This window comes from Anas acuta, chromosome 3, assembly GCF_963932015.1.
Source record: "Anas acuta chromosome 3, bAnaAcu1.1, whole genome shotgun sequence".
NCBI classification, from domain to species: domain Eukaryota; kingdom Metazoa; phylum Chordata; class Aves; order Anseriformes; family Anatidae; genus Anas; species Anas acuta.
In genome coordinates, this window is record NC_088981.1 from 58,183,391 (window position 1) to 58,209,278 (window position 25,888).

Here is a 25,888-nt window from a genome sequence, read left to right on the forward strand (position 1 = left end):
GTGGACAAATTTCCAGTTAGAAAAAGCAGTGTGGGCTTTCATCGAAGCACCTCTTCTTGTGCTCTGAAATACCTGGCCAAAATTCACTGACAGGGCATTGTCCATTTGGTACCTGAATTTGCTATCACTACCGTATGTGCATTTAAGTCCAAGAGCAAGCAGGATCACTGGCTTTGTGACTTTGGTTTTGAACTTTGAGACACTGTGTTTTGTCTGTGGAACCAGCACTGAGGTTAGAAACCTCATTTTTCTTATGTCGCACCCACAGAGAGGGCCCCTGGACCTGGACAAAGGCAATGAGCACCTCGTTTCTAACACAGATGGCACGATGGAGAGACCCACAGGAGTCACCAGGAGGTGACATGGAACCACTGAGACAGATAATTGGGACTGGAAACCAGTGCAGACCTCATGGGAATGGCAACTGGAGGGAGAGGCCCACCGGGAGCTCCGCTGTGGTAACAGACACCATATACTTACCGTATGTACTTCTCAGTTTCTGATCTTCTTCTGCAAATCAGCTGCCCAGCAAACATACTGTCTCAGCTGTGGCTGTGAACCAGCACCAGCACCCAGACATTTGTCCACACTGGGGCCCTGAAATGCTCAAAACTCATGAGTCTGATTACTGCCTGGCTCTCTGCTCTGTGCGAACAGCAAGGCTGTTCCCAGAAGAACAAGCAAGACATTCATTTCCAGGCACAGTCCCTGTTTTTAGTAGCCAATGTTACTCACACTGACCGTCTGGTCAAGGTGGCTGGGTACGGAGCAGCTGGGAGTCACAGCCCCACGAAAGAGCTGACTCCAAGGCTGCTCGCAAGTCCTGCAGATCTTCCTACTGCCTACCAGATCTTCCCTGCACGCAGAAAAGCCAGAGGGGAAAAGGGCCGGGATGAAAGGATGGAGAAACCACCAAGCAGGGCTGGGGGCGGGCGGGAAGGGGACAGAAGCACGGGAGGGCAGCGGGTGGGGAGCTGACAGGGGTCTGTCTGAGGGCAGGGCAAGGAGCCGTGCCACGGCACCTCCGGCTGCCCCAGGGCCCCCTCCCGCTGCCGGGGCACCCCGGGGGCTCCGAGGTGGGAAGGCGCCTCCGCAGCCCCACCGGGCTCAGGTGGAGGGGGCCGGGAGGGGTGTATCTGAATACCGCCGGGGATGGGCACTCCGCAGCCTCCTCGGGCAGCACCCTCAGCGTCCCAAGGAAGTTTGTGTCCAGCTCCAGCCCCCCGAAGGGCACAGCATGGCACCAAACAGCACCGCGCCCCCGCGGAGCTGCGCGCCCCCGCGCCCGGCGGCTCCTCCCCTGCCCTCCGCGTCCCGCCCGGCGGCGCCCGGCTGCTGCTCCTGCCCCTGCCCCTGCCCTGCCCCTGCCCTGATCCTGCCCTGATCCTGCCCCCGCTCTGCCCCTGCCCCTGCTCTGCTGCGGCCGCCAGCAGCGCGGCGGCGCCGGGCGCCCCGGTGCGGGCGATGTGACCCCCATGGGCGCCCGCCGGCGGCGGCGGGGAGCGGCCCGGCTGCTGCTGCTGCTGCTGCTCCTGCTCCTGCTGCTGCTGCTCCTGCCGCCGCGCACCGCCGCGCACACGGGTAGGTGGCGGCCGTGCCCGCTCCCGACGGGTGGGATGGGGTGGGATGGTAGGGGACGGGGTAAAATGGTGTGGGATGGGGTAAAATAGGGTGAAAATGGGGTGAAATAGGGTGAAAGTGGGGTGAAATAGGGTGAAAATGGGGTGAAATGGGGGGTGATGGGGGCTGCGGGTTCCCCCCCGGGACAGCGATAGCATGGCACGGCACAGCACGGCATGGGGGCTCCCTCTTGCCCCGGTCACAGGCAGCCGAGCTGGCCCATCCCGGTGCCGTGCCGAGCCCCCAGCCTCTCCCCGGTGCCCCCCTGCACAGCTGCAGCCCCGGCTGGGCACGGCTCCGGGCCGGGGTCCCGCGGTGAGCTGGGCGCTCTCGCCGCTTTTTGCGCTCTGCGCCGGTTTTATGGCCCCGCTCCTGCCCCCCAGGGCTCGCAGTGGGGGAAGAGGACTGGGTGCTTCTGAGAGGCCGCTTCATCTTCTTCTTTTCTCTGCAGTTGCGGGGGAATTGGGCTGTAGAGCACTCTATGTTTTTAAAATGTCAATTTGCTTTCAGTTGTAATCTGATCGCGTGCGCTCGGGCTGCTCCTTGTTACGAGCATCAGGGTAATTCCCCAAATACCTCCGGTGTTTCCAGCTTCCCCTGTGCTTGACAGACGCCAGCCGCAGGAGCCCTACCTGCACGGTGGGAGACGTTCCAGCAGCAGGCAGGATGAGTTTTTGGCAGAGATCCTGCCCGCCTGTGCCAGCGCTGAGCGCCTCTGCCTCGCTGCTGCCAGCCACGGCCAGACCCAGCCCTGGTGACAGCCCAGCAGGAGCAGGCTGAGGGTGCTGCCGGCTGGGCACGAGCTCGGTGGGGCCTCAGCTGTCACTGGGAGCATCTCACGAGATGCTCTGTCCCTCCAGCGTAAAGCAGAGATGAGCACAGCTTCTGAGAAACCTACTGGTCTTCTCCCATTAAAGCCCACAGCAAAACTTCCAGACCTATCAAGGGCTGGACTGTAGTAAGGAGCATACTTCATCCTCGAGTAGCTCTGTTTAAGGACGGTTTCAGTTAACTCATTTGACCAACTCTTCTCTCATGCACCAGTGGCTTTCAGAGATGGGCACTCCGAGCTCTCCCTTCACGGGGCTGGCTCCCTTTCAGGCAGCTGCCCACGTCACGTTCACTTCATCGAAGTCCACTGATCACCAGTGCAAGTGGTTTGGAAAACTTCTATAACTGGCCTTCAGTAGCCTTTTCATTTATTTATATTTTAATATATATATTTATTTATTAGCACAGACTGCTTCCAGAGAAGGTTTAGAAAAATGTCAGGGGAGATGAGCTGGTTTTCACTAACACTCCTTCAAGGGAGAAGGGAAACAGCACGGTCCTGAGTTTTAGCTAGACGTACTTCCACGTTTTTATTGACAGTCAGCAATATCAGCACAGAAAGGAGAGTTTTGCCTTTCACTGAAGGCTTACAGCCTCCTTTTTCACCTCTTCTATTTCAGTATAACAAGTAAAAGCTGTTTTAACTCACCCTGTCAGTATTGTGCTAATACCAGAAGACATTACATGAGGGGCAGAATTGTAATAGCAGTGCTCCTGCTCTTCCTCAAAAGTGAGGTTGCAGGTGCAGAGCCATGTCCCCTGGGTTTTTTCTTCCAGCAGAATAAGCCTGGGTTGCCAGTCATGAGCAGATGCAGTCCTGCAAATACTGCAGCTGTCCCGGGGGCTTCACCCGGTGCCAGAATAGGAACAGATCGCACAGGGGCACCGGTGCACCTCAGTCCCGTGGCGAGCAGTTTTACAGCAGGACTTCACAGACTCGGGTTCTTGCACCTTACAGCATCCATGCTGTGCATGTCCATTGGGAGTCTCCAAATTAATTCCTCTCCAAATAACGTGGCAGCAGCTTTTAAACATTGACTTACAGATGGATCATGGCAAAACACTAGGCAAAACGGCTTTTCTTTTCCCCGTGGTGTATTTGTGGGTACAATCCTACTCTTACTGGATTACATTTGCTGTTTCAGAGGTCTCTGAAAGCATGAAGAGCTAAGGTACTGCTGTCTAGCGATGTGTGCCCACTTAACACATGCTGTCTTGGTGTTACCTGGTTTTGCACAGGACAAAAATTTCACTTGTCACTGCACATCAGTGGGATTTTTATACATTGGTGTTTCATTTGCTGCTAAAAATCTGTACTCTAGAACAAATGAAAAGGGATGGAAAATGCAAAATGGAAAAGCAAATGAAAAAAAAAAAAAAAAGGAAAATCCGTAGTATCTAGAAATGCAGCGTGTTCTTTCTTACCACAAGAGCTTCATGATTTTTGTAAGCAACTCAAGGATAGGGAAGAAGCGTCACAATTTTTGAATGCAATAGAATGTTATTCTCTTAATTTACCAAACTTCATCTTAAATCCTTCCTAGTGGGGGCTTCCCTAACCACATTCTTATGTAGTTAGAGAAGCTGTTACATTTCCAACTCAGAGTCCAGTCTGTACCTTGTAGATCTGTTCAGAGAAAAAGCAAGTAACAGATGCTACATTATACTGATTCTGGGAAAGGCAAATGACCCTGAATACTGTACTGCGAAAATAGAAGTGTTTTGATATATTTCAGGCACATTTACTATTTTTGTTCAGATCAGGCATGTGATGTTGAAGCAAATAGCTCAGTCATTGCACTTACTTTGCTTATGTCCATATCGTGAAGCAGTCTTGGTATTGGATGTCTTCTGGATGAAGCTGACCTGGAAGGTGTTCTCCTTGAGTGCATCTAAAACAAGTAGAGCTAGTCCAATATTAGAAAGAAAAAAAAAACTAGAATGTCTACAGTGTAGACAAGATTTTTTTTCAGTGTTGACTTTTTCATGTAAGGGATCTGCTCATATTGGCTTGCATTGTTCACTAATGTAGACGACAGCTGTAAATACCACTTGAGTTGGTACATGGCTATACAAATTACTTTTCTTATGATAGGACCTTGAAAGCTTCCTCCTTTTAATGCCTTCTAATAGTTGCATAAATTGGTTGGTCTACACTGACATACCTGATTTAATTTACTTGTCTCTCTTTATCATATTTTTACTAATAAATACATCTATATTTTAAGAAGCAGCTTCAGACCTCCCTTTAAGCAGATTTCAGTATGTTTTCTTTCACAGTTATTAGAGCACTGAAACATACAAAACATCCAATTTTTATCAAGGAATTATTCTGGAAAATACAGGAAAAAAAGGATGGGATCACAGTATGGGCCTTGCAGTTAAGCCATTGAGCTTGAGATCAGGGATCACGTTTATGTCCAGAGGTTATATTTTGCCACGTTAAAGCCATCCAGAGGGCAGGCGATGTTCCAGTGCTAATAATCCACTCCTTTTCCCCCTCACCTATCCGCTGTAAGTTGTTGAGAAGGTGTGCACCAGACTGTAATTTTGAAGGGCAGAAATGAATTGCTTAGCTCAAAGTCCACCAGTGCTGAGATGCTTAGGTATTGACACAAGGTGATTCGAGGTATGTTTTGTATCTGAGAAGAGGCTGATCTGTTATGCAGACACAGCCAGTAGGTATTAGCTGAGGTATTAAATAGCACACTAAAGTGTCAGATAGATCATTTCATATATGAGGCATGCAGCGTGCATGCTGTAAATAGGCTAATTGCACCGTGGGTATACTCTGTGATGTCTGTGTGCTGTCAGGCCTCTGTATTGGAAGTACATGGAAGGGCTGAGCTAGTTTTTTCGTTCTACGTGGTATTTTCTGGCTCTCTGCAGTGTGAAGGAGAGAAGAACAAATGTAATGTAGAAATAAAAAGGGGTATTGGTGTAAGGTGAACTACAGTATATGAAGGAGTGTCATGTTCATACAATCAAAAGACTCATCCTTATTGTCTCATCTCTAATTTACTGTCTCATGTCAGATAATGTTGTGATCCGTGCCCTGCTTGTTGGCTTGGCTTACAATTTCCACAACTTGACAAATTCTCATTACATTTTAATCATGAATGGAAACAGCAAGAGTAGCTAATTCATTCGGTAGAGAAACTTCAAACACTGTTGGGAAATTGGGATTGAAGTCCAAAACTTACATATGTTTTGAGGTTCCCAATGCTATTGTTCAGATTCGCTACTCCAGCTGGTAACCTTACCCTTCTTTCACTGTTATTCTCCAGTGGCTTTTATATTTTTAATTCCAAGACAAGCAAGTGGTTAGTATTACTCAAGTCATCTGTGTACGTGTGGTTCAGTTTATGTTTGTTTTTATAGTTGTGGCTTGTACACTTCTACTGATTGATTTCTCTCAAAGAATTGGTGTTGATTGCAACTGTATGATTAATAGCTAGGAGGGAGAATAATCATCCTTTACAACCCAAACAAGAGCTTCTTTTAAGAAGCTGAGGTTTGTAAAAGCCTGAATTTTGGAAGTCATCAGTAGATATCAGTAGATAAAAATGAAGTTTTATTAGAAAGCCAAGTTTAAATGATGTACAGATCTGTTTCTGCTTTACACTTTCTGTATTAGTAACTTACGGAGTTTCTATCTACTGCTGGTTTTGTTATCTCAAAAAAAAAAAATAAGTACAATAAAACTAGATAAGGCAGAAAGAAGTGACAGTGAGATGTAGGACTGGAAGTATGGGATGGTTTACATATGAAGGGATTAAATAACCTATGCCTCCTTCTCATGGAAAATAGGTGACTGAAGAGGAATGTATTTATATATTCTTTTCCTGTCTGCCTGGCTACCTGAAGAGTATTCTAAGGTGAATGAAGGGTCACGAGAAAGGCTGTAGTCCCTTCTTTCCCTCTTTATTCCCCATCACCTTCAGGTAAAACTCACCTGACAGCTTAGCTGTTTTTCAGCCTCCCATTTTCCACTCCCTTTTCTGTGATGGGAACAGAAATGGATCCAAAAAATATTATGAGAAGAATGTTGCTTTAGGAGGGGAAAACAGGTTATGAAGATTTATGCATTTGAGCGCAATCACACTCTATACACATAACCTGGGTGTGCCAGGTTGGTATTACAGCTTTGAAGTGAAAGGGGTTAATTTATTTCATGGTAGTTTCTTAAAGGCTGGAGGGAGCAATGAGGCTAATATTTATTATTGTGTGTGGTTTGTACACAACTGCTCTTGGCTCTCCTTGTCTATTCTGAAAGTACGTCAGTATACCTGCTTTAGGGCGTACTGTAGTCGAAATAGTAATGTACAGGATGTGGCTCAGAAACACTAAAAACTGCTCGGAGAAGGTTGAGACACGTGTAATTGCTGACAGAGTTTTTTCACTTTATCAGAAGGTACCAGACAGACAGACAGACAGACGTGGAGCTTCACAACTCCCCAAATGTACCTCAAGTCGTAGCAGTCCCAACATGACTGGGCTGCCTTCTCCATCGGCATAGCCCACAGTCAGGCTTCTGCTGCACGCATCAAAATGTGTATACTGTTTTGGTGAACTTCAGGAAGAAAACGCCACCTTTACTAGCATTTTTGAGGCAGTCTTTTGTACCTTATAAAGGAGGTAGGTGATTACGCTGAATGACTTCCTCTGTACAGCAAAATCACTTCAAACCTATAGGCGGGGTAAATGAGTCTGAAAATCATGACTGGCGGTTTTAACAAAAAAACACTTGTTAAGTCCAGGAAAGATACTAAAAATAATACTATATCTGTTACTTGTTCACATCTGAACTTTCTGTGGGAGCACTCTGAACATACAGTCATACGGTGCCTCAAAACACAGCAGACCATACCTCTGGGGAGATTAACAGAAATGGGTGGGTGCTCCAGGAAACCTTTGTTTCTCGTGAGCTCTCTACAGGCAGCTGCTTCCCAAAGGCACTTCGTGTCCCAGATTATCTGTGAAAGAAGCATGAATGTGGGGCACCAGAAGGGAAAAATAATGCTGTTGAGTACATGGAGTGGCAGAGATCCTCGGCAGGCCGCCTCATGCCCGCTGGGGTGTTCCTGGCCAAGCCCTGGTACCATGCAGAAGATCAAGATCAGAGCTTCCAGCCGAGGCTTTTCGGAGGGGACTTTCCAGCATTCCCTGTCCTCCCAGGCTGGAAATGGAGCTGGTGGGGCAGGGGCTGCCTTCATCCCAGCCAGATTTCCCAAGGGTGAGCGGAGGAGGCATCCCACGGCCTGCAGGTCTGTGGTTTGGCAGGGTTTGGCGTGACGCACCGCCCTGGGCAGCAGTGGAAGATGCCCACGCAGCTGTGGGACTCCTCCACAGGCACCCAGCACCATGCTGTGCTCCCAACTATGGGGCTGCCACCTCTGAAAGGCACTGAGCGTCCCCCTCCTTCTGCATTGCCCCCTCTTGAAATATCCTCTTGCCATTTGTGAGCACTGGCCGGGGATTGGGAACAGGTCGCTGGTTACCTCTCTGCCCCGGGTGGTCGTAGGACCTCCCCTGCGAGAGATGAGGCACTGCAAGCTTGCAAGGTGTGCTAGCCCTAGCCCTCAGATCTCTGATGCAGAAGAAGGTGCTCCATATGCATCTTGTAGGTCTGGCCTTCCCTCGGAAGGGAAGGCTCTTCCACTGACACCACACTTTGTCTCTTGCCCAAGGGAAAACGTGGTTTCAGAAGATGGCATTTCACTTATTAAACTAATTCAGTTTCCAAGAAAAACAAAATCCCTTGTCTAGACAAGCTGTTAGTAGGTCAGAGAGCGAGGAGCAACACCCTTTAGGCAATAAATAAAATGTTATCAGTACTAATTGAACTGTCATTGCCTCATAGATATTAGCCAGCACTAAGTGATGAAGCTAAAACCAACTTTTGCTGGGTTTATGTAAAAAACAGATAGGTTATGTAAGGATAGATTAGGATTGGTCCACAACATGTTGTGTCAGAATTCACCTGATAACTATCACACACAGCATCATTTTTAAAATATTTCTTTTCAAAAAGAAAGTTTACTTAACCCCAGAGCATTAAAAAAAAAGATATAAGAAATATTTTAATTAAGCACTCATATTCTTGGCTACTGAGTTGTAGTCAATTTAATCAACAACAGGCTTTTAAAATGAATTTATTACTTTTTTGGAAAAAAAAATAAAAAAGCTTTTGCATTGCAAACTAACAAAATATTATTCAAATATTTTTCTTTTTTTTTTCTTTTTTTTTTTTAAATGAAGAAAAAAACCCACACCTCTGATGGATGGTGACTCTACAAATCTTGACCAACTTGAGAGTAATTTTAGATGAGCCCACCCTGATTTTCCCTCAACTTGTTTCAGGCCAATGTTGATCTCTTAAAATTAGTAGGAAACATACATTAATAGGAAACAAGCATTTTCTCCTATCAGAGTGGATCAAGAGTGTGTTTTTGCAGTACGGCATGGCTAGGTTGTACAAGCTCTACTCTTGTGCTTGCAAACCTTCGAAGCAGTGGGAAGAAAATTCAGTTTATTTAATTTATATCATACAAGTTAGCAGAAAGGAATAGGTGTCAGCTGCCACAGCCCTCCCCAGATGACCTCCCCAGGTTCACCTGTTTCCAATGGCAGCCTGCCTGTTTTCTTCAAAAACAAACCCCACGTGTCCAAGCCTTGTCAGTCTTGTTTTCCCACCCCTTCTCTCATGACTTCTGCTTTCCTGCCTCCTCCACCACCTCATTTTCATTTAGTCTCATGACCCTATTTCTGTCCCCATCACGCTCTCCCCTTTCCACCATGTCCCCTATGAAGAGGCTGTGATGGGAGTGACTGGCTCCTATTCTGGGAGGGCAAGAGTTTGCTTTGTGGTTACCTCTTGAGCATTGTTCTGACTACAACAGGAAATCACCTCCGTGCTCCTCCCCCCATTCCCACCAGCACTGCTGAAGTAAAAGGGTTTCACTAGCCCGACTTTGTGCAGGGTGGTCCTAGAGCTCCAGCTGGGAGGAAAGGCAGGGAAGCTGCCATGACTTCTGCCTGCCCATCTTCCTCCTCCCATTCCTCTTCACTAACCAGCCCGTTGAATTCCACAGAGGAGTGCAGAAGAATCAGCACAGAGGAAAACTTTCAAGCTCAATTCATTAAAAAAAAAAAAAAAAAAGTTAACTCATTTGCTTAAATTGTTACAAAGATGACTAATACCAGGTAATGACATTTGCTAACGTGTATTCCTGGCTTAGTGGGGTTTCCCTTCCTCTCTGTAACTTCTGATCTCCAGTTTTGGCTCAGTTCCCCTGTTTACCATTCATGCACTCCCTTGCATTCCTGCATGGCCAGTGCCAGCTTGCTTTAGACTGTAGATGTACAAGAAAAGACAATCCCAACCCTCTGCTAGGACATGCTACTAAACGTTATGCTAAACAGACATTTGTTCTGATTGAATATGACTATTTTTATGATATCCTTACACATGTGTTTGAGGGAATATTTTTCATTGCAAACATCATCATTTAAGCAGATGATCTGGAGGAAGCAAGGAGAGTTAAGAATTCACAAGAAACAAAGAGCAGCAGCACAGAAGGAACAAGCAAGATTTCACATGAATTTGGTGGAAGTTGTCCAAAGCTGAACAGGGCAGTTGGTCACAGCATAGCCAGAAGTGAATCGCTGGTGTGCTAAATTGCTCTGAAGTTACTTCATGTTTCACTGGTGGTTCTGTAGAGGAAAAAGGTGGAAAGAGGTGTCTGTGGGGCTTGGCATTTTCAAAAGTTCACTTCCAGCTGCAAATTGTGAGGAGCAGAGTGCCTGCTGTGTTGCCCCTAAGTTCAGCTCCTGGTACAAAGGAGCTGCTTCTCTTAAGGGTGCTCCCCAGGGACACTTTCACATAAGAAAATGCTATAGCAATTGAAGCCAGTCGTTTCTGTCATTGTCAAAAAAGGAGTTCCTCGTTTAAATAGAAGTAATTGGTAAGGGAGGAGTCCTCATTTTTGACTGCTGTAGCTATTGGGAAAAGCTGTGTTGAAGTAAGACTTTCCTTTCTGCCCTAATGCTTTCCACATCACTCACTGTCATAAATTACGTCCTACATCTTACAGTTGTCTAGAGAAACTCTGTGATTTTCTATGATATTTTATTTTCTTAGAAAATTTGGTGGGACGGCAATCCTTGTAGCCATGAGAGAGTGAAATACAATAGGTATTGCACATTGTAATATTGTATTGCTCTCTTGGCTTGAGAGCAGCACAGTCAACACTGGTACTTACACAGGACAAATTTCGGTGGCTACAGCTCAGCTTTCAGCGGGTATCTGTCTTCTCCCCACCCCATAACTTCAGCTAGTGTACAGAAAATAATCTTTTTTTTTTTTTTTTTTAAATTTATATATTTTTATGCTTTGCAGCTGCTGGGTTGTCTAATTCAAGAGACGAGTTAACAAATGTGTTTACAGTGAGAGAGCTCGGGTAGTTGCAGCTGTATTTGTCCTGCAACATTGACATTAAACACAGCCATTTGTCACCGAATTAGGCAGCCCTGCCTCCTAGCAGATAAAAAGCAGGTGCACTGAGCAGACAGTAGTTATAATGCACATACACATGCAATATACTTGCATAGGTGTGTGTGCACATATATGCATATGTGTATAGATAGATCGATGTGGCTGTAGCCAACCCCAAGGTTTGAACAGTACCAACTTGAGTGAGGCAGCTGACTGAGTACTCTGTGTGATTAAAACTGACCACATTTTTCAACCCAACAGAGGCGCTTTTACAAAGAGATGAGGCACCTGCCATCAAGTCTTTTACTCATGTGAATAACCTCACTGACGTCAGTGGATTTTTTCACTCACATGTGAAGGTGTTTTCAGGCTAAGTCACATCTATTTTGAAGAGTCTCGCAATAGCTTACTCTAAGATCAGGACTTGGCTCTTCATTGTGGTGGTGAAGTTTACAAGCCTATTTTATTACTGTCTTTCCAGTCCAGGTGTGCAGTCATGAAGACATAAAGAACAATATTACTCAAGGTTTGATTTACAGCATTTCCAAAGAGAGTAATAATGGCTCTGGGTTTTTTACACACATGAAATAAATAAAGGAAATTACTTCATTATACTGGAAAGTGATGACAACCAGTGCAGACTATCTATGAGACACACTAAACCTACCAAAGTGAATTGCATGACTGATTTCTGCTCTCATGTAGGCTGGTGTAGACAGAAAATACTCCATGCGACATCCATGCCATTAATCGTAGTTAATGGAAAGAAAATTGGAATATGATTATTTATATTGCATTTAAAGACAAGATACCAAAATAAGCAGCCGATACACATACTTGCGCTCTTTACTAACTGATAACCTCGGGACGCACTAGCTATATCTACGTTCTATTTTTCACGTTTCTCCAGATACTATTGTGCATCAAGGAGACATGAAGGAGCTTATTTTTCACTCTTCTCATAGACATTGTAGAGTGTGGCAGTTTTATTCATGTTTTACAGATGCAGAATTGAGGAAAGGAAAAGATCAGAAATAGAAAGCAAATCTCTGCTTTTGCAGCTGATGGAAAGTTAACGGTCCCAGTCCCTCTGCCTTCCAGATCACACTGAACTCGGGGCAAATCGGAGCATGCTTGCAGTGTTGTAATGCTTTAGATCTTGTAAAGATACAGCCTGTGGGTTCTGTTGTCTGAGATTGGCTCATGCACTGCAGTCAGTGTTTCTGTTTTGAAACTTCATTTACCACATCAGAAACCACACTGGGCGGAGGGAAATTAAAAAAAAAAAAAAAAATCAATTAAAAAACACCTTTACGTGTTACTAGTTCAAAAATATTTTAGTGTAACAGATTAAAGTAGCAGGAGTGGTCAGACCTTTCATTAAGTACTTTGTTCTCTATCTTTTTCTTAACTTTCTCATTTATTTTTTTATTTTATTTTTTCCTCTTTTTCTTTTTTAATGAGAAACCTTTTATGGCTTTGATTACCCACAACCTAAGAAAAAACCTGTGGTGTATTTCCTCCTTTTTGGGAATTGCAACAGAAAGTTCATTTGTTTCTCAGTTCCTCCTGCCCTCTCTGGACAGATTCCCTGATTGCCTTCTTCAGGGCTTGGGCAGGACTGTTTGACTTCCAATTTTTTTTCTCTCTTGTTCGTGGTTGCTGATTATGCAGTTGATGGCTTCCCTGCACTCTCATACACTTTAGTGCAGGGATGTGGTGCAAATAATGAAAATTGATACATCAGTGATTTCTCACAGTCCATGCATTGCTGGCTTTGGTTAGTAGCTTGCACATCAATGTTTTAAGTTCTTCTCTGTTTCTCTGAACAAATGTTGCCAACTTCTGGATGCTTTCCTAGCTCTCTTGGGCAGCTTCATGTTTCCATTTGGATTAGTTTCACCTAAGCAGAAGGCACATAGAGGACATTTATATTGGTGGAAAGTAAAACTTCTTATTTCCCAGGTTCTTTATCTCCCACTTGGAAGCAAATGTGAGAGTAAAGCAGATGCAGAAGTATTCCTGTCAGTCTCTTTCTGCTTCTTTCTTATCCTTGGCATCCTCAAACTTTGGGATTTCATTGTAACCAAGCCTGTAATTTGAGCCCCTGCTAGATTACTGTCAAGGGGCATTTCTGTGTCTGAGTGTTCAAGGAAAGGGGACTTCCTGCATACTGTACGCTTGCCTTGAGGACTGTACCTGACAAGACTTGTTCTCCAAAAAATAAAAATAAAAATAAAAATTTGAATGTCACCTAGCCAAGTGCTGGGGATAAAAGAGAGCATCATTAGAAATACCCTCCCAGTAACAGCTTTATGATCTGAAGATACAGATTCAAGCATATACTGGCATTTGTTTTGAACGTTAATATACAAGTAGAGGCTTGGAAAACCCATAGTTTGCACCATGACTGTTCAAAATAATTGGCCCCTACAAAATAACAAGGAGATTGCTTTAATAAATGTATTGAAGATAAAAGCTTTTACTGTTTGCTTCAAAGACAGCTAGAAGTCAGTCAGGTATTCAGGAAAATGATGGTGATTTTTATTTACAAAAGCAACTATGTGTTACATTTAGTATGTTATACACAGTTCATACAGGAGGACAAACACATTAATAGTGAAATATACTTTAAAAAAATTAAGGTCTGCTTAAGGAAGCAACAAAGGTCAAGGACTATTCATTCAGATAGGTTCCCACTGTTCATGTTAATATGCTGTATTTCCTCCTTTCTTTGTCACATTTTATTATCTTAAGAACTAGAATTGCATCACGGGGGGAAGAGGCTTCTGAAAAGTCCTTAAAGACCACAGATTCACTTTTTCTCTTCCCCATTATGCTCTCGTGGCCACTTGCAAGAAGCACCTTCCCAGCACCTCCAGCTCCAGGGCTCATCTCAGGGCTGCTGGGAGGTGCTGGGGAGGTGCTGGGGCTCGCAGCTTGCAGCTTGAGATTCTGCTCCTGGGCCCAAGAGTCTCTGTTTTGCCAGCAGTTTAGCAATGTGAGCATCTCCATTAAATTTATGATTTTAGAAGTGTGTATTAGGAACAGAGGAAAATGGGTTCTTAGGAGCCCCTGGACTTGCTTGTGTTGCTTATTTATTTCAAAAGCTGGTGCAAAGAATGGTAATTTAGATGAGTGACATACCAACAGGTGTTCAGTTTTTGACTTTATAGAGAATAAAGGCAATATATAGCATTTTATGGCTTACTTAAAAATAAGTATCTGTTTGGTTAACTTGGAAGCATATGTACTTGCAGATTCTTAGTGTATGTTGTTCCTTTCTTATTTTCTTTCTCAGGAGAGTTGTATTGTTCTTTGCCCAACCCCAGGAATGTCCATTTTGAATCTATAAACATGAAGAATGTCCTTCACTGGTCAGCACCAGAAGGTACAGGAGAAGGAGTACTCTACAAGGTGAAATATTCAGTGTAAGTTGGCTTATTTCATCCTTCACTGCCTTTTTTTAAAGCATTTTAAATTAAATATATATATGTGTGTGTGTGTGTGAGCTAGGGCTGCTAAAAACAAGAGAGAACTAAAATATGGCTTAGATTTAAACAATATAGTTTTTAACTTTTACTTGTGGTAATGCTTTCTTCAGATCCAGTTTAAATATATATATAAGAGAAGCTGTAGATGCCCCGTCCCTGGAGGTGTTCAAGGCCAGGCTGGATGGGGCTTTGGGCAACCTGGTCTGGTGGGAGGTGTCCCTGCCCATGGCAGGGGGGTTGGAACTGGATGGGCTTTAAGGTCCCTTCCAGCCTGAACCACTCTGTGATTCTGTGATTCTGTGATTCTTGAGACTGTGCTGTGGATTGGCATCACAGTGGCCTTCTGTACACATCTGAATGGATCTGGGGATGTGGTATTTAATATAATATTTTGAGCAGCCAGTGTTTCATTGGTCTTTTCTAACAATCTCATCACCAACAGGATTCTTTTGATGTCACATACCTCTCCAGTTTAGGAGTCCAACCAATTAAGTTATCAAGTATTGTAGAAAACCAAGTAATGTGATCAGAATCAAGTCTCACCCCTTTGTAGGATATCAAGGAATTTGAGTGAAGACCTGAATCCATTTCCTTCATTCCCATCAAGAGAGCACTAGGTCATCTTGAGGACAGTACTGGAAGTTTAGCTTATAAATAGGTGTAGCACTGATGTCATGGGCGATGTAATGCTCCCAGGCTTATCCTCTGCTATATAACCTTCCCTTGGTCTAGTAGTTCTTTCATGACACCAGAAGAAATGTAGATCTCCAGAAGTTTCCTGTAACTTGTATTGGTTACTTAAACAAAGCAAGAAGTTCCTCCTGCAGTCAGAGACCACAACCTCTTTTGCCCAGATCTCGTGCTAACAGAGGAGAGACATAGTCCCCCTCAGTAGGAAAGGCGAGGTTTTTCTCCTGTCCACTCATCTGGGAGACCCTGAGCACCTGTCTTCACACACCAGGAAGAGCCATTCTGGCAGAACTCTTGTCTTTTATACAGTCATCCTGGCTCAGTTCTCCTGTGTTTAGTGTTTAAATTAAAGCTGTGGAGACAGAGGTTGAGAGATGGTCGCAAGCAAATCTGGACTTAAATTAGTACTAATAACAGCTCAGTTACCTATTGCCTCTTTTGGGTAGGGCCTACTCTGATTTATTTTTCATTAACGACTTATGGAAGTCTTGTGTTTTATCTCAGCTGAAGTTGGGAGCTCCTTGAAGTTGCACATGTCTGCAAAACAGGCAAACTGTTCTATCATCTGGATGATCCATTTCTGTGTTACATTATTGGGTGACTAATATGGCAATAGCTTTTGTATAGCTCCTTTTTGTTTCTCTTTCAATATAGATATGGCGTTGGCAAATGGATTAGGAAGCCAGAATGCAGGAACATCAACAGAACGTGGTGTGACCTCTCCAATGAGACTGCTGACTATGAAGAGCAATACTACGCGAGTGTTAAAGCCTTCCTGAATGGGATGTGCTCTGACTGGATGGAGACGGCACGATTCAACCCTCTTACAGACAGTAAGGAAAGTTAATCACAAATCCAGGTGTTCATGGCCTTGATTAGTACTCCGTGCTCAGAGTGCATGTGCCTCATAGCATGTGGTATTTCAATTTTAATGTGAGGTTAGAATTTTTTGCTGCTGTTTGAGATTTATGCTGCTGGCAGCAGTAATTGAAATAATTGTATTGGAATTTGGATATATGTATGTTAAACCTGCGTACTTAGAACCGCCTTATATACGCTGAATACTCTTTTATGCAATGGTAAAGCTTTACTCAAGGAAAACAAAAGCTGTGGCACATTCACTATATAAAGAACTCTGATTTTCAAAAGGCCCTATTAAACCAAGCAGTAATCATACTCTAAAGCACCATCTCTCTTATCTATGCCAGATAATCTGACAACATCCTGGTAATTTAGCCTGTTTTAGCAAATTGAGTTTCAAGGTTATGTATTCTGCAAAGTCACTGGAATTCCTAGGCAAAATTCCAAGTCAGTGTTCAGCTTCCTTCTGTGAAGTTTCTCTTCATTATCTGGAAAGTAATTTTCTATTTATTTATTTAATTTATATTAATGGATTGTTCAAAGTTCTACCTAGACTCCCCAGAATATTACAAGAAATTATTATCATCACTTTAAGAAACTACATGGTCAAATCCTCTGCTGCATGTAACTATTTCATCTAAATGTTCATTTGTCCAGCTAAACTTGATCCACCCATGGTAAATTTATCATCCACTGAGAAATCTATTTCAATCATTCTGACTGCTCCCGAGAAGTGGAAGAGAAGTCCTGATGGAGAATCAGTCTCTCTGCTTCAAGTGTATCCTGGCCTGCAATACAATGTGTCTGTCCTCAACAAAAAAACAAAGAAGCGGGTAAGCGTTGAGAAGGCTGGGGTGCTCGACCTATTCAATCTGTGTACTGTACTTACTGAAATGTTCTTTAACAGCAAGAATTGAAATAGGACTCACAGCGTTATAGGAATTGTAGTATCATTCAGGTGGGAAGGAAGCTCAAGGAGGTCTCTAGTCCAAACTTTTGCTCAAAGCAGGATCAGCTATAAGTTTACACATGAGCTTTATCCATCTGCATAGTGAAAATCTCCAAAGATGGAGACTGCATAACCTGTTCCACTGCTCAGCCATCCTCTTGGAGGACAAGTTTTTCTTTTTACCCAGCCTGAACCTCTTTTTTTCTGCTTATGTCCCTTGTCTCTCATCCTCCCACCATTCAGCACAGTGATGAGCCTGGCTTTGTCCTGAAAATCTCTGTGGGTCATCATGGTCTCCCTGAAGCTCTCTCTTCACCAGGTGGTGAAGCTCCCGTCCCTCAGCTCTCCTTGCAGGGCATGTTCTCCAGCCTTAACCGTCTCAGTGGCCCTCCACTAAACCCACTCCAGTTTGTCCATTTTTCTGTATAGGGGGATCCAAAACTGGACACTGCTCTAGGGGTGGTCTGATGAGCACTGAGTGGAGGAGGTCCTTCCCCCACCCCTTCACCTACTGGATCCTCTCCTGTTGGCACTGCCTAGGATGCTGTTCACCTCCTTTGCTGCAAGGGCACATTGCTGGCTCGTGTTCAGCTCACTGCCTATGCCAGCCCCCTTCAGCAGAGCTGCTCCCCAGCCAGGCGGTCTAGTGAAAGTACTCACCAGGCATCAAGACAAAGCTCACCCTTTGCCACCACATTTGAAAGTCTGAATTCTTCTTTCTCTCCAGATTTACATTCCGTATCAGGGAGTGGTTTCTAGCATAAACACAGTACATGAGGAAGCGCTCAGTGATTACTTACAAAAATATTCATTATTTGTGTTCCTGTCCTCCAGGCACAATCTCTATCTGGCAAATCTCTGAGTTTCTAGATATTTACACCATAGGATAGTTTCTAGGATATTTACACCATAAAGGCTTCTCTCTGTTAAATGGTATATTAAAATGCTAAGATTAGCAATTAGAGGTGTATAGAAATTTCTTCTTATTATTTTTTTAATAAAGGTTCTTGACATAGCACAATTATTTTACTTTACAGTACATAAAATCGTTACCTTTCTGTAAGTGAAGAGTTAAAGGGGAAATAATTTTATTTATTTATTTATTTATTTAATATCTTCTAGTGGTTCTTCTCCATCAGCAACAACACCTTGGTTGTGCCCTGGTTAGAGCCTGGAACAGCTTACTGTGTCAGTGCACAGATACACGTCACCACGCCACTTATACACAGTGGGTTTTCCAAAGAATATTGCATTGCTACTTTGAAAGGTATGTGCAAGCTGTCAAATTGCAACATTAAGTTAGAAAAAATCATGGTGGTAGAGTCTGTAAATTTTGATGTATTTATTCTCAGAGTGAAAAGTTAGTACTGTTTCTCCCCTCTTTACACCCTCTTCTGCACTGATGAAAACAATGTTGACTTTAAAACAAAGTTGGGACCTACTGACTGAAAGACAAGACAGGATCTGCATTCTTTGATTCTTAGTGAATGGAGATCATTTTTCTCCTTGAATGAGGTTTGAGAATGAAATAGCTGGGACGGTCTGAGGGGGCAGAAGTTAGCAACAGGAGAACTAGGGGGGATTATTACTTCTTTTTAGAATTTAGTTTAGAATTTAGATAAAAATTAAAAAATGGTAATTTCCTGCAAATTCCTGCTTTAAAACATTTACATCCCATATCCAAAAAGCAATATGGAAAATGTTTATACTTCTAGTTGAATACATTAAAAAGTTACTCCGTGCAATAAAAATGTTTGTTTTGTTAACAGATAAAACAGCAGATGAGATTATAACAGTCATATTTGGATATCTTCTGCCTATCATGCTAGCCGTCCTTCTTATTTCAATGACATGCTATTGTGTGCACAGGTATATTCATGTCACCAAACAGAAACATCCAACAAACCTGGTAAGTATTCTTTGTTGCCGGAGGATGTTGCCAACTTTGGCAAGAGAAGTGCATTTTCCAGGGGGAAGCCATGGCTACCCACATACAAAAAGCTCTGGTTGCCGCTCAGATCAAGAAAAGAACATCACATGAGAGTTTTACTAAATGCTATAAAAACACAGGAATAACACCAGTTAGCAGCCATTCTGCAAAGCTCGATAATTTTTGGAAGTAACACATGATGCCTAAGAAATACTACATTTGCATCCCATGAGCAGAGCTTTCTCACAGCTATCTCTAAACAAGTTGCTCAAGCACAAGCATGCAGTTACAGCAATGAATGAACACCGATGCTAATCCGGTCTGCATGACATGGTGGGATGGGAGCTATAAGGGAGGTGGTTTCAACACGTTGATCTTTCTGAAGAAATCTAGTGCAGAGGTGGTGGGAGAAGTGCTCACAGAGGGACTGAATGCTTCAGGAAGGGGTTGTTGTTGTTTTAATGTCCAATGAACTTTTTTATGTCCACCTTGAAAGCTTCAATTTTATTTCTGTACCTCTGAATTCAGTTCACGTTGAGGTAACAGATGAATATAGATCAGCTATTTTAGCGATGGTCTCTGCTTTTCCCAACCTACAGACTGTTCCACCTGGCCATCCCTTGTGGTCAAGGAGAGGTGGAATAAGCAGTTTGGTTTTAGTCCAGCACTTCTGACCTGGGGAGCTGTCAGACTTCTTGCTACATAGATTAGGGGCCTTAGTCTTCCATTTAAGTTTGAAAACCCTGAAATGTGGCTTCTGGTTGTTTTTATATTGAATTTTCTTTTAGTGACTGCTCCTGCAGTACTTCTTCTCTGCTACAAGTATTACTCATTTCAGAAAGATTGTTTATTTGTTTACCTAGATGATTTATTGCAGTCACAAGTCCAGCTTATGACAATGCACAATGCAGGCTCCATACACCACACTTCAATGTTACTCTATTTTCCTTCTCTGAAAGGAAACCTGATATTATTTAATTCTCTGTAAGTTATACCTTAACATAGTAGCTGACTACGCTTGTGGGATGTGGTTTTCACTGCACTTCCTCTTCACTGGTTAAAAAGGGTGGAATAGATTTCTGTAGTCTGTGACCCATGGCTAGCTCTGATGTTCCCTCCAAAGTCACTTGAGTTTGCACTGGTGGAAACAGAAGCAGAATTTGACAGAATTGTTCTAACCATTATTTTGACAAGGAGAAGATGAGAAAAGGGAAATTAGAGCTGCTCATCATACATTTTTACTTCTGGTGGAATAAAAGAAAGTGAGGTGTATTAACACTCTTGGAGGCATACATGATGAACTACATTGCATTACTCACTCTAATAAAGTCTAATACAGCCATTTCTTTTAAAAATAGATTATAGTAGAAGAAGAAGCAAGGTGGTATTTTTATTACACTTAAACCAAAATATTTTCTTCATTTCCAGGTATGGCACTACACTGATAAATGCAAGGAAAAGGTTTTCATACCATGTGAAAAGATAGTGGTCAACCTTATCAGTGTTAATGTGGATGAGTACAAGCCATCTCAGGAACCCAATGCTGAGATATCAGAAAGGAAAAGTCCCCGTTATTACACTGTTTACAATGGCAACGAACAGAAGGATTTGCCTCCAAAAGAAGTGCTGGAAACAAAATACTTGCTTGATATTTCTCATGAAGAGATTTTACAAGAAGAAGATATTTTAGCAGAGAGGGACAAAACTGGGAACTGGCCATTTTATGGCCAGCCTGGAACAAAGAATACTCTGAGCCAGAAAAATGCAAGGACTGTAGAGTATGAACTTGATGTAAGGGCTGAAGACTTCAGTTCTGGCCAGGAACTGGAAGAACTTGGTTTGAAAGAGAAGACTTCTGCTGTAAGAGGGCTTCTCAATGAGCCACAAATTGCTCTGGGTGACTTGGTTAACATCAAAACAGGACAGGCATATTGCCCCCAATTAGACATGAGGGCAACAGACCCTTGTTTGGGACAGGAATTAGAGGAACCTAAACTGAAGAGGGTTGATGCAGTGGATGAAATTCCAGGTAAGACCCATATCAATTTGGTGGACTTGGATGCTGAAAAATCTGGGCAAACATCCTATCCTCAGCTGGAAAAAGTAGCACACAGCCTCACAGAGAAAGAGAGTGAACAGACCATATTAGTGGATTGGGATCCTCATACTGGAAGACTGTATATTCCTACTTTGTCCAGTGTTGAAAATCAGGTGTGTGAAGGACTGGTTAAATGTAATGATCCTGACAAAGAGGGAATTTTGTCCAGACTGTATGAGAAACAGTTATCTGAGGAATCATCAGAGGACCAAGAAATGTATCTCCTGCAATTCAAGGAACTATGGGGGCTGCATGTAGAAATGGAGGACTGAGCAGTAATTTTCTAAAATACTATAAAATGCAAAGTACTCTTTACTTTGCCAAAGAGAATGATGGACTCAGTGGTGCAAACACAGCATAATGTATTGAAGTTTTCAGAACTGTCACAGTTGAGCAAATTATTCATGATATTTATAACAATTTCCAGATCCAATGTAAACAATTTCAACTGTCATCATAGACCTCTCAGGTAAAATACAATGGTCATGAGATTATTGTATTTTTTCAAAGAATTATCTTTTTACAGAGAGTGGGCTGTTGGAATTTTCACATTGTAGTTCCCACCAAAACAAACTATTTTAGTTTGAAAGCAGTTATTTTTAGCAATAAAAAAAGCAGCAATATGACATTTTGTCGGGTTATTTCATGTATCTTGACACATTTTTTTCTAGGTCTCACTCCTACTACTTTTAATGGTTGGAGCTGACTTCTGTGGAAGAAAAGGGAATTCCATTATATGTTTTGTTTTGTTTTATGAATATCCTATTTAATGAAGAGGTTCTAATTTGTTTTTCATGACAAACTTGTCTGAGGTGCATGGTCCCTTCCATACTGCTACACAAATACACATCCAGCAAAATTTCTTTTAACGGGTATACCTACCAGTTCAACAAACGTAGGGAAGAAGAGAGACTAGTCATATTTTAAACCAGGGAAAAATTTGGCACAGAGGGATTTACTGATACACCTCTACTCTTAGTGGGTGGACTGTGTCTCGCTCAGCCTCAGCCACCAGCAGTAGAGCAGCTGTTTCACAGTGAAATGACTTCATGTCCTGCAAGTGTCTGTTCCTCTCTAATGACTTTCATGGCAGGTTAGCATGTTAGCTCAGATGGAGAAACCTGCCCTAGACACACCGCTGCTTTGTCAGACATCCCACTGCCCATGGCAGACCCAGAAAGTGTCCCTGCGTGCTTTCTTTTCCTATCTGATGTCCAGACCAGGACTTTCCATACAAGTTCACTTTTTCTCTGTGTTCTGTAATATTTACTTGGATAGTAAGGTTACTAGACACACTAGAAATTACTTGCTGAGGTGACATTTTTCCTTTCAAAGCCTGTCACTTTTGTCCTTCTTTTTTTTGAATACCAAAGAAATTACCATAATGCTTTCCTTGGTTTTGAAAAGGAGAGAGAAAAAACTTTTCTTTCATATTCAAAACTTGTAACCTCCAAGGTAGGTATATCGTTAAGTCTATTTTTGAAGGAAGACCCTTAACAATATCTTTTCTCTCAGCTAATGTTTTTGTCACATAGGCTTGGCATTTTCTATGAATATTCATCCTCTGAATTATTTTAGTTGCAGTCATAGATTTTAAAACAAGAAACAACAAATATTTCATACTCATGACTGTTTTCCTGATGTAAAAAATGTTCTCAACTGTCTTTTAATAAATATACAGATGTTGCAGCAATGTTATACCTAAACACTTACATCAATGCGTTTATCTATCACAGAGGAGGGTCATAGCTCAGGGTGAAAGAAGAAAATAGTTGGAGAAGGCCAACTGAGCAGATGTTAAATGGACAGAATTTCTACTATTATAGACCAGCCTCATTAGTAATATTTGTAAGAGAAGTTTGCAACACTTTCAGTGTTGCTTCCTTTTAATCTGAATTTGCATTGAATTCACAGAATCACAGAATCATAAAGTGGTTTGGGTTGGAAGGGACCTTAAAGACCATCTAACCCCCCTGCCATGGGCAGGGATGCCACCCACTAGATCAGGTTGCCCAGGGCCTCATCCAACCTGGTCTTGGAACACCTCCAGGGATGGGGCATCCACAGCTTCTCTGGGCAATTTCTCTGGGCTAAAATTCTCTGGGCAGCTTCTCTGGAACTGATTCTACATTACGAATGCCTTTTATATTATATTAATCAAATGAAACTAATCAGATGTGGTACCTTCAGCAAGCAAAACAATCACCATGGACCAAAATATTTCCTTGTAAAACTATTTCTACCAACAAGATTTTGGACAAGAGTCTACTACTAGTAAGATGAAAGACTGAAGCAATAAGAGAGCTAACATGTTCCCAGCCTTTATTATATTTAAATTAAAAAATTGGTTAGCCCCATTTACTGGACTTAATGCAGCCAAAAGCAAGGTGATGTATCTAGAAACAAAGACTACAGACTATATTCAAACATAAGGCTACTTATAGCCTTGAAGTCAATGACGTGGGAGATTAATAGAACTAACAGTATGTTGAGGACAAAAGGACGTATACTTCTTGAGTACAACAGCAAAGAAACTAGCACTTTACCTCTGTCTGCAGGGCTGATGTGACCACTACTGGAAAAATAGCATCTAGTTTACAAACTAAGCAAAGCCGGGAAGATGTAAGGAAAATACTAATATAAAAATCTAGCGAAATGCTTTTTCAAGCTTGAAAAACAGGAAGTCTGGCTATCAAAAATGAGATCTAATGTTGATGAAACTGATAGCTAGGTGTGGGCACATGCAGTTTTGGAAAAGGAACCATAATTTTTAAGTGTGGTTTGCTGCTTACAACTAAGAGAGAGTGACAGGGTTTTTGAAGGAGTGACTGAAACAGGCATCTGAGTGCAGGATACCTGTGGTCTGACTTACAGCAGCTCCGGAAAAATTACTACACAGAGAGAACGTGCAGATGGAAAAATCCAAATATGGCATGTAAAAAGAGAGGGTGAGCTGTCTGCATGGTACGATACGGACTGCAGCCTGAGAGCCTGCACAAAAGTTTGCCAGTTGAGGAATACATGATAACTGTTCAATACAAGATGCAAGATAACGTGTAATGCAGAGTATAGGGATGTGATCAAATCGTTATAACGAAAAATTGCACATCCATTGCATACAAGCAGCTGGATTGCCTGGACTTCACAGGGCACTCCAATTACCTTACCAGAGGACTTCTTTCTTTCTGTGCTGAGCCACTAAAGGAGCATAGGTTGATGGACAAGGCTGAAGTTAGCATACTCTCTGCAAAAGTGGGATCAGAAACAGTTCTGATAGTAGTATTGGACAAGCAGGTGCCCTTTGGAGATGCCAGCAATGCATTAGCATCAGTGATGGTCCAGTTATTTGCAACACACCAGCAGTGCAGTGGTTTGGAGGGGTTAGACTCTGGAAAAGGCTGCTTACACTGCTAATCAGATAGCGCAGCTCTTCCCATTAATATTTCCAGCAAGAGCTGTGAAAAACATTCTCAGGGACGAGGAAATGTACAATATGAAAACAAGGTCCTGAGCCAGGACACACTTTCAAATTACTTTCTTAATCAATGACTGCACAGAAACATGCTCAACCCCTATTGGTTTCAAAATAAATTTAAAAGCTTATTTTAAAGTATTTCACTGAAGAGAGTTAAATTCCTGAATTTGGGACTGAGAAGTGAAAATCAGTCAAATTTACCAAAAGAGAATACACTCATGACTTCTGTATGGCTTAACCTGCAAATACAGGCTGAAGCAGACCAAGTGATTGAAAGGTTAAGCAAGAAAAATTCAAACTACAACTGCACCATGGTTTGAACAGTAACAATTGACTGAGGTCTGTGAAAAATCTCCAGTGAGTGTAGGTCTTTCAAACAAGCACGTCTCTCTTCAACAATAATGGTAACAGGTGGATGACATTTCTTGACCCGCTGAATGGTACAATGATGCTCATATTCTATCAAATCTTAAAGCCAATTAATCCTTTTTTGCCTTTAAATAAGAAATGTGCTTCACCTATACAGCAGAGTTAAAGATCAGTTATTCCAAGCATCATATTTCTAAATAATTGCAGGGATCTTGTCTGATGGGACTCATTTTTGCAAAGTCAAAATTTAAAACCATTCACCTGTCTCCCATTGTCCATTCAAAATAGCAATTCATTGCCAATTCAAAATTCATGTTCTGTAAAAGGAAGACACAGTGACAAGGTAAGATTTTGCTGTTTTGGTTTTGCATATAGGTTTCAAGCTTCATCAGCCCAGGATCACATAGCAGTAAGTGTAGGAAGTCATTTTCATGTTTAGTGTCATCTACAAACCATAAAGATTTTTGGTAATATGTACATGTAATAACGCTGAGCTGTTCTCCTTAATTTGTACTGCCTTTTCCCTTTCTGGTAACAATAAATAAATAAATAAATAAGACAGAGAACCAAAAGTACAGACTTCTGTTTTCAAAAACCACCAGAATCAGTTTAGCTGATACAGATTTTCCCAGACTTACTTAGGTTATAAGGAACAGACTTGCTCCTCAGCACCACACAGCTATGAAAACCTCTGGTAGAGAATAAGGAACAAAAGCTTGAGAGAAGACATGGTATTTAGCAGCAGCCTGTGCCATAAACATGTATCGTCGGCTCTGCACCCAAAAGCTGGCATTAAGAAACAACGTCTTCCAGCTGTCAAAAGTAAGCTGGCATGTTGACAGGAACATGGTCTGTGCTTACAGCAGGGGGGTTCATTTTGTCTGACTGCTTTCTGCTAAGGAGGACAGCAGGCCAGTGGGATAGAGGGGATACTCAGTGTGCCAGGGAGCAGGGCCAGAGTTAGATGAAATTCTACTCCAGCATCTGGAAATGCTGCTAGCCAGTGTGATGCTATAGTAAGCTGCATCAGCCTAAACAACAACAAAAAATCCCACTGCGCAGGGTGGCTATCAG

General features: G+C 42.6%; 1 protein-coding gene across 2 annotated transcripts; it reads left to right on the forward strand.

The window, feature by feature from the left end:
- The first annotated feature begins 327 nt into the window (after window positions 1–327).
- On the forward strand, window positions 328–25,374 carry IL20RA (interleukin 20 receptor subunit alpha). Of its 2 annotated transcripts, none has more exons than XM_068677309.1 (7): window positions 328–481; window positions 14,250–14,379; window positions 15,787–15,965; window positions 16,651–16,826; window positions 18,065–18,209; window positions 18,712–18,851; window positions 20,301–25,374. In XM_068677309.1, exons 2-7 carry the CDS (start codon window positions 14,306–14,308, stop codon window positions 21,240–21,242), a joined length of 1,656 nt encoding a protein of 551 aa, XP_068533410.1. In that variant the 5' UTR covers window positions 328–481; window positions 14,250–14,305; the 3' UTR covers window positions 21,243–25,374. The 2 variants fall into 2 exon arrangements, with proteins under 2 accessions (XP_068533410.1, XP_068533409.1); XM_068677308.1 differs by lacking the exon at window positions 328–481 and adding an exon at window positions 931–1,581 and having other exon boundaries at window positions 20,301–25,373.
- The last annotated feature ends 514 nt before the right edge of the window (window positions 25,375–25,888 follow it).

Excerpts from the sequence above, each read along its gene's own strand:
- IL20RA (XM_068677308.1), top strand. The coding sequence starts at position 1,476 with ATGGGCGCCCGCCGGCGGCGGCGGGGAGCGGCCCGGCTGCTGCTGCTG. Across the intron at positions 1,582-14,249 it reads GCGCACCGCCGCGCACACGG|GAGAGTTGTATTGTTCTTTG; the intron begins GTAGGTGGCGGC and ends TTTCTTTCTCAG. Across the intron at positions 15,966-16,650 it reads ATTCAACCCTCTTACAGACA|CTAAACTTGATCCACCCATG; the intron begins GTAAGGAAAGTT and ends TCATTTGTCCAG.